The sequence below is a fragment of the Anomalospiza imberbis genome, chromosome 7 (genome assembly GCF_031753505.1).
Source record: "Anomalospiza imberbis isolate Cuckoo-Finch-1a 21T00152 chromosome 7, ASM3175350v1, whole genome shotgun sequence".
NCBI classification, from domain to species: domain Eukaryota; kingdom Metazoa; phylum Chordata; class Aves; order Passeriformes; family Viduidae; genus Anomalospiza; species Anomalospiza imberbis.
Genome location: NC_089687.1, coordinates 37252658 through 37267771, shown reverse-complemented (window position 1 = coordinate 37267771; position 15114 = coordinate 37252658). Strand labels below are relative to the sequence as shown.

General features: G+C 45.3%; 1 protein-coding gene across 8 annotated transcripts in view; it reads right to left on the bottom strand.

Moving 5' to 3' along the window:
• TRPM8 (transient receptor potential cation channel subfamily M member 8) overlaps positions 1–15114 on the bottom strand; it is a 78270-nt gene that overhangs the window by 10095 nt on the left and 53061 nt on the right. For 3 of the 8 annotated variants that reach the window (XM_068196714.1, XM_068196715.1, XM_068196713.1), the window contains 4 exons: positions 14411–14585; positions 13390–13457; positions 9949–10146; positions 8981–9132 (listed from right to left, as the gene is read on the bottom strand). In XM_068196714.1, the coding sequence (XP_068052815.1) occupies positions 9022–9132; positions 9949–10146; positions 13390–13457; positions 14411–14585 (552 nt within the window). In that variant the 3' untranslated portion in view covers positions 8981–9021. Of the gene's footprint in view, positions 1–335; positions 475–1207; positions 1300–3735; positions 3953–4544; positions 4663–5141; positions 5288–6294; positions 6485–7004; positions 7101–7426; positions 7718–8374; positions 8499–8980; positions 9133–9948; positions 10147–13389; positions 13458–14410; positions 14586–15114 lie in introns of those variants that run through there. The other 5 variants (XM_068196718.1, XM_068196710.1, XM_068196712.1 and 2 more) reach the window with 5 other exon arrangements.

The following is a 15114-nucleotide window of genomic DNA, read 5'->3' as shown; positions in this document are numbered from 1 at the left end:
AATCCTCCTCCTGTACCCTCTATCATCACTTGTCTTGTTTGGGAAATACTCATGGGAGCAACAGAAATACCACTGGAATGCTTGAGGTATGGAAGACAAAAGGTACCAGGAAGCAAATTTCCTCTTCTGTTCTTCAGCCTGATCCTTATTCTTTCTCTTGACACAGAAAAATGCCCTACTCTTAATTAGGTTCCATTTAAATGTTAATTCATCCTGTTTAGCAGATTTAATTTGCTGCCATCATCAGAACACGGTGATTTCACTCTTAAGAGGGAAGGGAACAAAAAAGTGTCACATCATTTATTTAGACTTTTGAATAGCGGCCAGAATCTTACCATCCTCTGCAGCATAATAATTTTGGGTCCTAGATTCCTGCTAACTGTGAAAATATGGATGAGCCTCAGGGTAAAAACTATGTAGTCCAAACAGAAAATTACTCTCCCGGAATACCAAGAGCTTTCATCAGAGTGAAGCCTGATGGAGACAGCAGAAGAAAACAAAGAGAAGCCTAGGGTGAATCATGCAGGAAGCAGGTAAAAACACACTGAAACATTGAAATGGAGAGTGGTAGGTGAGTAACTGGAAAGCAGAGCACAGCGATCCAGGGCCCCGTGGCCTCCCCCATCCAATGACAGGTGACAGAGATGGTTAATGCACACTCTGTTTACACCCTTTCTTCCTGACATGCATCAGCCCTGCTCAGTTTTTCTCTTACCTTTAAAGCTATTAACAGCAAGGGAATTTGTACCTGGAGCTACTCCCACAGCCCTCTGAAAACCACCACAGTGCAACAACTGCTGTGCTGCCCTGAGGCAACAAGGACTAAGTTACAGCTGACTGAACAATTACTTTGGAAAACGTGTTTCCATCATTTCTTTGCCATGGTTTTTAACTCACCCCATCGTGTAGAACAGCTTCTGGGAGATAATGACATTGTTAGGCTGCTGCACAGTCCTCTTAAATATAACACAAGGCCCAGGTGGTCATATTAAATAGCCAGTAACAGGAGCCACAGAAAATCCTAGAGATCCCCTGACTTTTTTTTTTTTTTTTTTTTTTAAGTCAACACCGGTCAGTATTTGAGGCCTTCACAATGGGAATTCCATGAACAGATTTCTCCCCAAAATTTCCTTACAGATTGTAGGCAAAACCCACCAAGGAAGGGAAGCAAAGCTATGACACAGACACAAGAGAAGGCACTACTCACCTGAACACAATTCCTGCTATGAAGTAGAAGATTGCAAGGGTATCCATAACATTCCACAGGTCTGAGAAATACTTGCTGCCATTCATGTACCACTGGGAAGGAAAAAGAACAGAAAGTAACCCCCACACAGCACAGTTTCTTTGTCCAGTTAGCTTTTTGTCACACAGTAGATAACATCAGAATTCAGATGGCTTTCAATTTCCCCAAAAAGAGGGGTTTCATGTATCCAGCAATGCCACAAGTTACCGGTAACCTGTTTTTTTTGGGTCTTGGTGTGACCCAGGAAGCACTGCAGGGGTGAAGGGGGTAACAGTTTAAGGGTAGCTGATGCATCCTGGCTTCTCTCCCTTCACAGAGCTCATTCACTAATCTGCCCCCAGCTACATGCACATGCTTTGGATGCAAGATGCAGATTTAATTTATTCTTTTAATTACAGAGCTCTCTATTTCTGAATTGCAAGTCTAGTGAGAATCCCTGCTCATTCCCAGACTGACTGGCACAGCGGCCTGGATCCCAAGTCTGTGCAAGAACTAACTTCTGGAATCAATTCAGAGGTGACTCGTAAGGACAAGAAGCTTCATCAGGACAAACCTCTGCCAGGCCTGAAGAAATAAACTGCATCCCCATTTATAAGTCTTTTGAATTTCAATTTTCATTGAAATCAAAGTTTTGGAGAGTACTGCTCAGTGAATCTCTAACTGGCATATCCAAGGAAGGCAATTCTGTCCTTAGTACTTCTAAGGGAAACAAACAGAAATCCAAGGGAGTTTTCTCCTAGGAGCTGTCTCTGCCCAGTAGCTCCTTAAATCAAACAAAACATCTGGGACTGAGGTGCAGCTCTCCAAATTCCAAGCAGTTCCTACTGCTGAGAGGTAAAGTGCACAGAGGTTCTCTCCAGATTCCTTCTCCACTGGAGAAAACAGGGCTTTCCTTCACACCCCACCAGTCCACCCACTCACCTGGCTGGAGGCTACCTCCATGTGGCTAAGGAGACAGCAGGGAAAAGGCCTCTCCGATTTCCCCATGGCTCTAAACGGGACTAGGAGCAGCTCCAGCTACTTACAAATCCCTGGGACCACCAGAAGTGAAAGCAGGGCTGAGCCAGTGGCTTACACTTTGGAGACTGTTCCAGACCAAGGGCTGGTTTCTCCCCAGAACTGGTTATCCAACTGCAGCAGCTACAGTGGGACCCCAGGCAAGCTGCTCTTACTTTGCCTTGGATGTGAAAACAAAATCTGAGATACCCCTCTCTTTTTTTTCTTTAAACATAAAGGACACAGACACAATTTTGATGCAGGGTCTGTCTCAGGGGAAGCCAGGGGGAATTTCCCCAAGTTTAGAGGATAGGGACACTGCTCTGCTTTCTGCTCAATTTCTCCTCCTCAGGAAAACGGCTTTGCAGCCAGAACACTGGCTGCAGATCGCTTTAAGTCTTCAAATTTAGCTGCCTCCACTGCCAAATTGGTACAGTCTGGCTACCAGTTACTAAAGGGAATTGCAGCAGTTCTGCCTGCTCAGGGTGGTAAGAAAAAGGGACATTGTTAGGAAAATAAGCTTTCTATCCCTAAGTTTCTCCCCAGGACTTTTGCTGGGTACACACAGGATGTGCAAGGACAGGTCCAGAGACACCAGAACCTAAATCAGCAGAAACAAACACTCCATTAGTGTTTTCATGGCAAAAGAGTCTTTTACTTTTCCCCCATTTTCTTAGCAAGTAAAGTTGCCATAAACAGGGTTCCACCTTGACTATTAAAAAGGGAAAAGACCACAGTAACAGCAGCATCAGAAATGTCATCTGAGCTCAAGTAAAAAACGTTCTTGCAGGGTGGGATGATCCAGCAGATCACCCACAAACACTCATGACACAACTCAGGCCTTACAGCAGAGTCAGAAAGCAGCAAACCCCCACACCCACTGCTTTTTGACTTCCCCAGCATCCTCCCACTGCTCTGACCACAGACTGGCAGAGACCAGCTTGCCCAAAACCCAGCAGATTCCATGTGAAGTGAGGAGAAGATACCAGCTAAGTGGCTGGCTATAAAGGCAGTCCCACATGCTGCTCCCACATCACAGCTGGTCCCTGAGTCTACACTGAACCAGCAAAAACTGTATAGATGATTAAAAGCTAAAAAAAAAAAAAAAAGCATAAAGGTATGTAGCTTACTGGTAAACTATAAAATAAAGGGGGTGGAATGTAGAGAAGAGAGGCGGCAGGAATTACTTAATCTAAAGCTTTGCACCAAGACAAATGTGCTAAATCTAACCCTTTATTACCAACTGCCTTGACAAGCCAAGCATTCCTGGGAAACACCTGCATGGGCAGCAGCTTATCCTCTTGGTGCACAGACACTGCACTACAGTGCAGGAATTAAACACCAGAGGAAAAAATCCCTCCCTGGGCCCTCAGCTGCCCGAGCAGCTCTGCTAGGAAGGGGCTCCCCTGAGCACCTGCACTGCCTGGGATGGGGGAACAGCACAAGGCTGTGGCTCTAACACTAAACTTTCTGGGGCTGCAAGCGCTGCCTACTTGTCTCACTTCATCACAAAGCAGAATGAAGACCAGCACGTAAAGGATGATCTCCAGGGCCGTGGGTTCCTTCTGGAAATCCATAAGCAACACGTAGGCGAAGAGCAACAGGAAAGCAATGTAGAAGATGACGTTCCATGAGAAGACCACAAAGGGGGAGGTGAAGAAAGACACATAATATAAGAAGAGTTTCTTACTCTTCTCCACAGGCTTTTTCCTGAGGAATTAAAAGAGGGAAAAGGTCTCTAAGCATAGCTTTTAATGCCTAGAAACATCTGTGTTCTTAAAGGTAAAAGAGCAAAGGGTGCAAAGCCTAGCTCAGGATGTTACTTCAGAGGTAAAGACATCCTGCATCCACTGCCCTCAGGCACTCCAGTAAACTGGGAAATCTTCCAGCTTGGATGGGGCTTGGAGACACCTGGGACAGTGGAAGGTGTCCCTGCTCATGGCAGAGGCTGGAACAAGATAAGCTTTAAGGTCCCTTCCAACCCAAACCATCCTGTGATTCTGTGGTCTTAAATCCAAGATCAGAGTGAAACCCAAACTGTCAAAAGCTCATCTGACTTTTGAATACCTTTATCTAAGACTGACTGAACACTACAACAGCTTCTCCAGAGTCGCTGTGGAGTCACCACCCTTGGAGATATCCAACACTGGACACAGTCCTGGGCAACCTGCTCCAGCTGACCCTGTCTGAGCACAGGGTTAGACTGGATGATCTCCAGCCAGACTTGCCCTAAGATTCTACAATTAATTAACTTGCTTTCCCTCTGAAAAATTTTCCCACTAATGAAAAATTGGTTGATTACCTGAATGAGATGAAACCACAACCTATTAAAGGGAAAAAGAACAGGCACAGTATAATTTTCCAGTTCTTAGTGTCTCTTGAAATCTCTCCATACCACTGCTTGGAAAGGAAATTCTGCAGGGAAGAAGGAAACACCTTTATTTGTTCCAACAGCAACAAAATAACCTAGGAATGTTATTTCAGAACATTAGATTTAGTAAAAATAAACCCCAAACTTTGAGATGTCAATCAAAATACTAGGGATTTCTTCTGCAACAAAACAGAAAGGTTTCTGCATCAGTAACAGCTCCTCAGGGCAGCCATGCTCCACCTATGTGACGAGGAGTTAAAAATGAGGCTGAGCAGGACTTGACCTGACTGATGAAACACTTATAAACCATTGCATTATATGCAATGCTCATGCATGCTGGGCATTACATCCACACTGTAAAAAGCAGAAACCACTTCGGGCAGTCTTTATTATCCAGTTTATTATGATTTATAGCCCCAAGTCAAGATTTCTTCCTCCTGATTTACATTTGTGGGTAGCGGAGCCAACTCCCCCTGTTAGAACACAAGAGCTACAGTGACCTGTACACCTTTCCTTCACTGCCTTTACCTGCACACCTGGCTGGGCAATAAACTGCTGGTCTCTGGCTTCCACTGCTAGTTCCAGACAGTTGCTCCCTCCCCAGGCTTCACAGGAATAAGTCAGCAGCTGCTCAGCCAGTTCTTCATCGTTGCTGTAGCACTCGGTGAACAGCTCTGGTAGAAAGAAGCAGTTCCACATTGAGCTCCAACTTCAATTTCCCACCAACTTGGGTGCAAGTATCTTTAGTGTAGTATTTGTAATATCAAAGCATGCAGACAAGAACCCTTTTCACATTTTCAGCACCGCAGAACGACTGTGCATCCCTTTACAACCCCACTTGCACATCTACAACTTTTGATACAGAATTTGTGTCTGGATGGAAAACTGTAACACTAAATCACACAGAGCACTTAGTTCTGAACTGAAAAATTGAGTAAAAATGTGAATTTCTCCTTAAATGACTCAGTAAATCTACTTGCTTCATCCTCTTAAATTCTGTTTGGCACTGATCTAATGAATTATAATCAGTCCAAAATTAACAGCAGGGCTGAAAAGAATTTGATGCTTTTTCACTGGGAAATGCACTGTTCACTCCTTAGTGTCTTGCTAAATCATCTAGCCTCAGGGATGTAGATACCTTTTAAAAAGTCTATTTAAGCAGTTTTTGCTTTGTAGAAGAAGAGATACTCTCTGGAAACAAACAAGATATTTCCAGCGTGGCCTTGAGCTGGTCCTTATAAAGTCACAGAATCATCAATATACTTTTTACCTGCAACTTGTTCTCATTACCCAAAAGTACTCCCTGAAGGGTGCTTTTTCCCAACCTGAATGCTACCAGTACTCAAAAGGAAAGTTTACCCTTTTTCATATTCTCCTTCCTGTTTGTGGGCACCCTTCTTCAGCCTTGCCAGTAGAGCTAAGTAGCTTTTCTTCCCCATGAAAGAAATTCTCCATCCCCAAAAAAACCCCACTTCACAACACCCACCTTTTGAAGCCAAACTCTTAAGACAGGACACACAATTTCTACTGGGAACAAATGGTGTGGAAAAATTTCCAAGCAGTAAAATCACATGTTGTCATAAAAGAAAAATGTATTTAATGCTGGACATCTAGTTTTTAATTCCCTGGTCTCTGACCCTTCCCACTAAATTTCTAAAGGAGTCACAGAGCAGCCACTTACCTACTGCTCTTGTCTCGTACTCATTAGCGAGCTCCTCGGACTCACCAGCAGCATTTATATCATTCTTCACTTTGGCCATGCTTTTCAGGAGCTTACTGGCCCCCAGGGCTGCCAAAGTGCAGCCTCTGGTCTGTGGAGAGAGAGTAAAGTCATGCAAATCCCTCTGAGAAGGGAACATGATCATACAATCCTGAAACCACAATGATTTGGGTTGGAAAGGGCCTTAAAATCATCTCATCCCAACTCCCTGCCAAAGGCAGGACAGCTTCCACTATACCAGGTGGAATCCTTTAAAAGTTATCCTCCATTTTGCAGCTTCACAGTTCCCAGTCCAGAATGATCTGTTTGATTGTACAATCATTAAATTACTGTCTAATCCACATTAGAAATTGGATTTCCATCAAACATCTGGAATCAGAATCCATCCGTGCTGTGGAAGGGGTGGGAACTCAGCATTCCAGCTGAGGCACAGATGACAACATACAATGGATATAGCCTGCTGACTCACACACAACCTTAGGAAATGAAAGGATAAAGTCCACATCCAGACACAAAATGGGCCATATAAAACCTACTGAAAGTCATCTAGCAATTATCTCTTGTGGTGTTGTGTTTGAAGCTGGATGTGGAGCCTTCAAAGGCCAATAAACCAAAGGCACAGAACCCCACTGCACGGCCTGCAAAGAGAAATAAAGGAACACTCCACTTACTTGCTCCCAAATTACTTTGGACAACTCCTTCTTGTTCTGAAGGACTGACCAAATAAACAGAGCTTGCAATGGGTGCCTTGTGATAGGACACTCCTCCTGAAAGAGAGAGCAAGAACTCAGACCTAAGCTCACCAAACGTTTTCAGCTGGAACAAATCCTGGACTTTGTTTTTGTATTTTCTTTGTTTCACAGCCACCTCACCAATCCCTTCTCTCAGCTCTCTGCCAGTTGTCACACACTACGGTGAGTTAAGTTACATTTGCTATTTCTATTAAAGCCTTGTATTTGACAAGGAAGAATCAGCCTCCCTGTTTTTCCTGAAGCAGGTACTAAAGAATGTTTGTGTAAAAGGTTCCTCCTGCTTTAACCTTTGCAGCCCAGATAACCTCACTCACAGCAGGATCAAACTGCCCATCACTCACTGAGAGCTGTATCTCCATCTCATCCTTGCTGTTTTTGTAGTATCTTTTGAAACCTCTCCGGAAATCCTCCACCATCTTCCACACGAAGGTGAGGAGGGCATCATTGTAGGAGTTCTTGGCAATCTGCAGGTTCTTGAACACCAGGCTGCTGAAGTTGTTGGTGTACAGCTCCCTCAGGACCTCAGTGGTGAGGAATTTTCGCAGATTCAAGCCGTTCTCCAGGAAGAGCCTGACAAATTTGGGCCTGTCTTTCACCAGGGCTGTGAACATCACATCCTGCAGGTCAGCAGACTAGGAAGAAGTGGAAAAGCAAACGTTAGGGATCACATGAGACGTGCACACCTTATCTAAGGCCTGACACATGGTCACTGTCACGTTTTCATCAGAATCAGGTTTTTTTTCTGTACACAGGTGCCCTGGCTGGATGGCCCAGAGCATTTCTGGCATGGGCAGATCACCTCTGCAACCACTGACCATACAATGGGTCATCACGGAATGAGAGATCATGGCTTTATGGAATATCCTGAGTTGGAAAGGACCCGCAAGGATCAAGTCAAACACCCCTGGCCCTGCACAGACACCCCAACAATCCCACCCTGTGCATCCTTGAAAGCATTGTTTAATTGCTTCTTGGGCTGTGGCAGCTTTGGGGCTGTGCCCATTCCCTGGGGAGCCTGGGCAGTGCCCAGCACCCTCTGGGGAAAGAATATCCAGCCTGACCCTCCTCTGACACAGCTCCAGCCGCTCCCTGAGGCCCTGTCCCTGTCACAGCAGAGATGGGAGCTGCCCCTGTGAGGAAGCAGCAGCTCCCAAGGAGGCCTGCCCTCTTCTCCAGGCTGAACGGAACGTGCCAGTGCAGGAGCAATAGGCACTAAGAGGCTGAGGTGCTGAGACAGTGGCTCCTGCTGGGCTGTGTCCCCCCTGCACTCCCTCAGAAGGGGGCTGTACCTCCCAGTTTCGGTCGTTGGTGAAGATCTCATCGCTGGCCAGGTCCAGCTGGTTCCACTCCAGCAGCAGCTTCAGCTGCCCGTTCCAGTTATCCCTGTCGTGCTCGTTGGTGCTGAACGCTGCAGAGCAGAACAGCCTCTGGGTCAAGACCAGGCATATTTATCATCTCTGCTTCTCACACCACCAGGACAAGACTCCTTCCGCGTGGCTTTCCCCACACCCATGTGCATCTTCCCGACGGTGGGGCTGGAGGATGCTAGAGGCTCAGGGATGTATTTATGGTCCATGACAGGCCACAAAGGAGCTGCCAGGAGCACCTCATAACCAAGGTCAGCACAATGCTGCCTTCAGGCTCCTCAGAGTCCTGCAGCCTCTACACTGGAGAGATTCTGCAGGATTCCTACCAGCATCCCTAGGGCTCTCCAAATTGCCTTCCCAATTACCTGGTTTGGATCTTTTCCACACTGAGAGATCCCATACTGCTGCTGTGGCCTGCCCACACCCCTTCAGAAGAAGGCAGGCTCCATACTGTGGCAGTAGCTTAGCTCTAGAGAGATGGCACTGCTCTAAGGAAACCTGTTCTAGAGAATAAATAGCCATTCTTTTTCCATTTATTTTTAAATCCCCAAACAAACTCAGAAAAACAATTACTTGCCTTTGTACAGGGCAAAGGAAATGGCATTGCTCACGATTTCATCTCCAGCTTCTTCTATTTTGATCACTGTCAATAAATGAGGGCTCTCAAGGACTTCTTTGATCTAAAAAAAAAAAAAAAAAGTTGTGTTTCAAAGCTATCAAGGCTGTTTAGTAGCAGATCTCCCATTAAAAAGAAATTTGCCACCACATCATAGCAAAGCTGCTTCTCATCAGTCCTGGGTTTTAACAAATCTAAACAAACCCGAACAGAAGTAGATAATGAGCTTGATTTTAAAGTCACCAAAGGACAACATTAATTATCCTCTGAACATACAGCAAATAACTGTGATTCCCCTATGCATATCATCTTTAACAAGAAGATATAATCTCAGTAATTAGAAGTGATTCTTAAAGTAGAAAAGATTATGACAGCAGAAGTTTCAACTTATGTCAAGCACTTTGTTAGAGAACAGTCTCTAACTCCTTGTGCTTTGTCAAAACCAGATAATTTTTCTCATAATGAAGCTTTGTAGAGTTAATTTCATCTTAGCACATAGAAGACAAATAATCTTGGCCATTTCTGATGCAGGAGGAGGTACACTCCAAAGCAGCCCAGCAGAAGCTGTGAGGAGTGTGGCCAGACAGGGAACACTGCCTTCAGCAGCTCCACACTCCACAGGGAAGAGATCCTTCTGGAACCTTCTTAACTTTCCTGTGAGCAGATATCTGCTGACTTGATTGCAGCCCCCCCCCATCCCCCCTCTCAAGGCTTTTGTTCCAAGCCCTGTGGAGTCAGAATTTTCCTCTTTTAAATCTGCACAGATGTAACATGGCATGGAGCCCTGCACACCCCACAGGTATCACCAGACAGCAACACCCCTGAGTTGGAAGCCACCAGCTGCTCCCTCTACCCTCCTCCCACAGCACCCCACACTCACCCACTTGATCCAGCTCTCAGTCTCCTCTTCTGAGAGCCTGGAAATGGTGCGAGGCAGGAACCTGAGCAAGCTCTCCTTGACACAGGAGGAAGTAAGAGTGCCTTCAGCCTCCACCAGGCTGGCAATGACGTCAGCAATGCGCCCAGAGCCTTCCACCACCACACAGGGAATCTTGCTCTTGATGGCCACGTTGATGGACTAAGGAGACACAGGGAGAGGAGAGCACTTGAAGAATGACTGTTACTAGAGCCTGCTATTGAGTAAGGAAGCCTAGAGAACAACAGAAACCCACAGTCCACAGCAGTATTTTTATTATTACCCACTGATGCATTACCAGTGACAAGTCTTTGAAGCATCATCCATCTAATGAGAGAGGGCTGTGAAGAGCCCCAGAGAGACTGAGGGCCAGAAATCACCATCTGCCAAATTTTCACAGAATCACAGAACAATTTGTGTTGGGAGGGACCTCAAAGCACATCTTGTTCCACCCCTTGCCATGGGCAGGGACCTCTTCCACTAGGTCAGGCTGCTCAGTTTTAGAGTGGATCAGCAGATCAGGACAACTGCCAAGTGGAAATGGCATTCAGGTCACACAACAGTGCTGCCCAGCTACAGTCACTGCTGGTTTATGGCACAGCATTGCTCAGCTGAGACCCAGGGCTCTGGATTTATTTGCTGGAGGCAGAGGCAGCAGTGTTTTACAGAGAGATCATTTCTGTAGAATCACAAGAACATCAAACTCTAATGTTACTGAAAGTCTCCAAGTAGCCACTTAGATGATTTCTCACACAGCAATATTGCACATGGATTAACAGCAAGACAAAAATCTGCTGAAATCATGCTGCAAGGACCATTAACCTTCCTGGTGCAAAGACCATAGGAGACACTGGTTTCATTGCATCACTACAGTGAGAACAGAGTCACAGCATAAGCTGGCTGCCAGCAAATTGTACAAAGGGAGTTGATGCAAGTTATCATCAAACACAGGAAAGACAGAACACCTATTAGTTAAGAGATTTTCCTGACAACAAAAAAAACAAAAAAAACAAAAAAAAAAAAAAAAAAAAAAAAAACAACAAAAAAAAAACCAAACAACTCAGTCATCAAAACCGTGCACACATTCCTCCTGTCAACTGGAGAGCAGGTCTCTGACAAAGGCAAGGAGGCTTTTCTTATCAGCTAGATGAAAGTGGTTTTCTAAAAAAGGGTTCAGCTAAAGTGCATGTTTTACATCACAGGGAAATTTAAAACAGAAGCTTGGAACAGTTTTACTTCTCCCTCACTAATGCTGATTCTTGTCATCATGCACCAGTCACAGAACCTGAGAAAAGAGAGAGCCTTTCCTGGCCAGCACTGCTAGGACCAAGGCATGGCAAGGACAGACATTCACAGCATGGACTCTGCTGAGTCATTTGGGCTGCTCAGAGACTCAATTTACTCCTTTAAAAAAGGCTTCACCTCAGAATATCTCAGTGCACTTCCAACACTGAGAAATAAAAACCCGGCATGACATAAACCAGCCTCAAGTTGCACCAGGAGAGGTTTAGATTGGATATCACAAAAAATTCTTCACTGAAAGGGTTGTCAAGGACTGGGACAGGCTGCTCCAGGAAGTCACCATCCCTGAAGTGTCCAAAAAGTGCATGGATGTAGCATGTGAGGAAGCGGTTTGGTGGTGAACATGGTAATGGATGGACCACGGGATCTTAGAGGTCTTTTCCAACTTCAGTGTTATCGTGATTCTATGAAATAGCCAAGAGAGTGGCATGAACCCTGAACTGAACCATCATCCAGGTGCTTCCCAGAGGAAACTCTTGCCAAGAATTATGCATTTGATTTAACAAGGCTTTTACTCATTCTGGTTAGGCAGCTACTAAGTCTGTGTTATGTATCACTGCTTAACAGTGGGTCTGAGGTCTCTCCAGAAAATGTGAGATCGTAAGTCTGCACAGCTACAGCACCTGGCAGTCAGTCAGCTCCTTCAGTGATGGCCAAATCCTTCCTCAAACATCCGCAATTTGGAGCTAAAAGGAAATGGACATATTCAACACAACCCTTTGAGCACAGCTTTCCTCTAAAACCTGACTGGATGCTTCATTTCATCTCAGGACCTCTGGTTAACACTGTCTCTGCATTCACCTACAATTGGGCAAAGATAAAATTCATCATGTGAATGGAACCAAACTCCCACAAAACATACAGGGAGGCTGGGATAACAATCTGGAATTCCACACACTGATTCAGACCAATTGATTAACACCAGCAATGAAATGGAAGAAGAGATCATGCTCTGAAATCACATTGTTTATCCTCCTGACAAGCCAAGTAGTTTGATCAACCTCAACAGTAACAGCACAGCTCTGGTGAGAACAGGGAGTACCAAGATAACATCTACAAAAAACAAAAAATCATACATATAATGCTGCTTCAACTGTATTTTTGCTGCATCCTACTCTCTTGCACAATCCAGCCCCTCTCCCAGCTCTCTGTACAGGCTAAACCAGCTCTTCTGAAAGTTGGTCAGAGCTCGTCCTCACTGTTACGGTTCCCTTCCCACACAGCCTGACTCCACATTCCCCTCACTTTGAAAACCCTGGGTCAGGTCCCTTTGCTCCCTCAGGCCACTCATCCTCACTCTGGCACAGTGATTGGGCAAGTAACAACCCTGGTTTCTAACCCTGAGAGAGATTTAGAAGCCACCTCCCTTTCCCCCTTCCCCTCAGACATCCTGTTTCAAGAAACTTCTTTGTTCCTCATCCTCTCATCTGTTTGAAGATGATGCCTGGTCCTTCCCGTGTAGGCTTAGAAGGGTCAGAGTCAGCAGAGCCCTCCTGCCCTCCTCAGCTGCCAAGATTTAAACCAGGTCTAGATCCAAACTAGATTTCAAATGTGGCCTTTCAGTACTTAAAGGGGCTTATAAGAAACAGGGAGAGAAACTTTTTACGTGGGCGGGTAGTGATGGTTAAATGGTTTTAAACTACAAGGGAAGAAATTTATATTTACATGAGGAGAAAGTGACTGACTGTGAGGGTGGGCAGGCCCTCTGCTGTGGCTGCCTCTGGATCCCTGGAAGTGTTCAAGGCTGGGCTGGACAGCGTTTGGAGCAATCTGGGATAGTGGAAGGTGTCCCTGCCCATGGCAGGGGGTGGAACTGGGTGGTCTTTAATGTCCCTTCACATTCTGTGGTGTGGAAGAAATGAGACAACTGAACTGTCCCAGCCAATACTTTTCCTGGCAGAAACTTTGCACAGAAATTTTAATAGAAACAAAGTTCAAAAGCTTAAATTGCAAACAAGGTCCTTCCATAGGAAGTGCAAGGCAAGCTTCTGTAAATAACAGCAGTGTCTACTTCATCAAGTTTCTTTTGGAGCAATTAGTCGTCAATATTAGAGCAATGCCCCTATTGTGATTCCTGGAAATAAATAAAAGAAATTAACTTACTTTCAAAGTCTCCTTCCCACCACCTTGGGCAAAACACACAATTGGGATCTTCCCACCGTAATTAGATTCTGTGAAATATGCCAAAAGAAAAAAGAAGGGAAAAGATCAATTAATGCAGTTTGAACAACTTACTTTTCCTGAGTACAAGGAAAGAATTTCCAAGCCATTCATGTAAATTCTAGTTTGCTGTTGATTTTGCCAGTTACTAACAGATGTTTTTCATGAAAACTCAGTTTTGCGTAACATTCTGCATAGCTAACTTCAGACAACCTTCTCCAACAGCTTTTTCCTTCTAGAAATCCTAATTTTTGCTATCTCTGAAGTTCTTAAAATGGAATTTTATTGTATTTATCTGCTCCTTTGACTATTTATTTTGAGTCTCAATGAAAGGTTCTTATCACAAGCTCAAGACACAGAACCTGATTTCACATTTCCAATCATAAAAGAAAGGTAAGAATTCTGTAACTCTAGGAGCTAGTGCTTGAGAGACATTCCAAAAAAAACCCAAAACAACCAAACCAAACAACAACACGCCCAAAAGCTTTTTAAGAATTTCCTGCTAAGGCCTTTGATTTTTTTTTTTTTTTTTTTTTTTTTTTTGGTTCTGGCAAAGAAGGGGGCAAAAGAGAAATTATTTAGCAGCAGGTTGCAGGCGGCTCAATCACCCTCATAAACAAATATTTTGGGAAAAGCCTGTGTAATTGTGCCCCAGCTACCTGGAATTCAGTGACAGGTAGGAGGGATATAGAGGGCTCAGCTTCTAAGAGGAAGGGAGGGAAGGGCTGTGTGGCTGAAATGAAGCATTTGCTGTGGCACAAAGGACAAACAGAAAGGAAGATGAGGGAAGGTGCTCCTCTGGAGAGGGCAGGCTGCTCCTGAAAGAGCTCCAGATGCGCTGCAGTTCACACACAGATGCCTTCCAGCTCAGCAGCCAGAGGATGCTGCCACTACTTTCTTATTCCAGGAAAACCACTGTGGATCAGCCCCAAAGCATGCAGAGCCAGGAGGAGGAGGAGGATACCTGGGATAACCCGCTCTGAAATGTACTTCTCCAGCTGGGTCCGCACTTTGGCCTCTATGGTGGGGTGCCCGTGGGTGCCGTTATCAACCAGCAGGAGATGGGTGTGGTTGTTATCCAGGCAGTACAGGGGGTCTCTCTTCAGGTCATCCATGATGTAGTGGGCCAAGTAGCTCCCCTAGGGGCACGCACAGCATTTGACATAGAATTCAAGGACAAGGACACCGCCACCTTATTTGTGTACTGGGATAATTTTTTATACCTTTTCTATCATGTTGGGTGGGCAAGAGACAAAGGGGGCTACCCTGGTGCATTTGACAGGTAGGATGGCAGTGTCAATGAAAATCCTAAACAGCAGCAGCAGGTACTGTGTGCCTTAGCTCATGGGAACCACTACTGTGGGAGAGTGCATGGGGAATTCAGAGCTAGAATAACCATGGGAGTAGTTATTCCCTAAAGCAATGCCAGACTTGGAGTTAGAGCAGCTGAACTCCCACACAGACATGCCAAAACCTGGCACAGCTGAAATCCTCCTCACCAGGCCTGATGCGACCTGGGACTAACTCGGGCATGAGAACGTTTTACTTTCCTCCTGTTCAGGGAAGAATGCCCGACGTTTTGAGGCCGAGCCTCCTCTTTCTTTCCCCACCAACCCATCCACGCAGCACTTGAGGACGTGCTTTAATTGTGAATGTGGTGGTAGCACT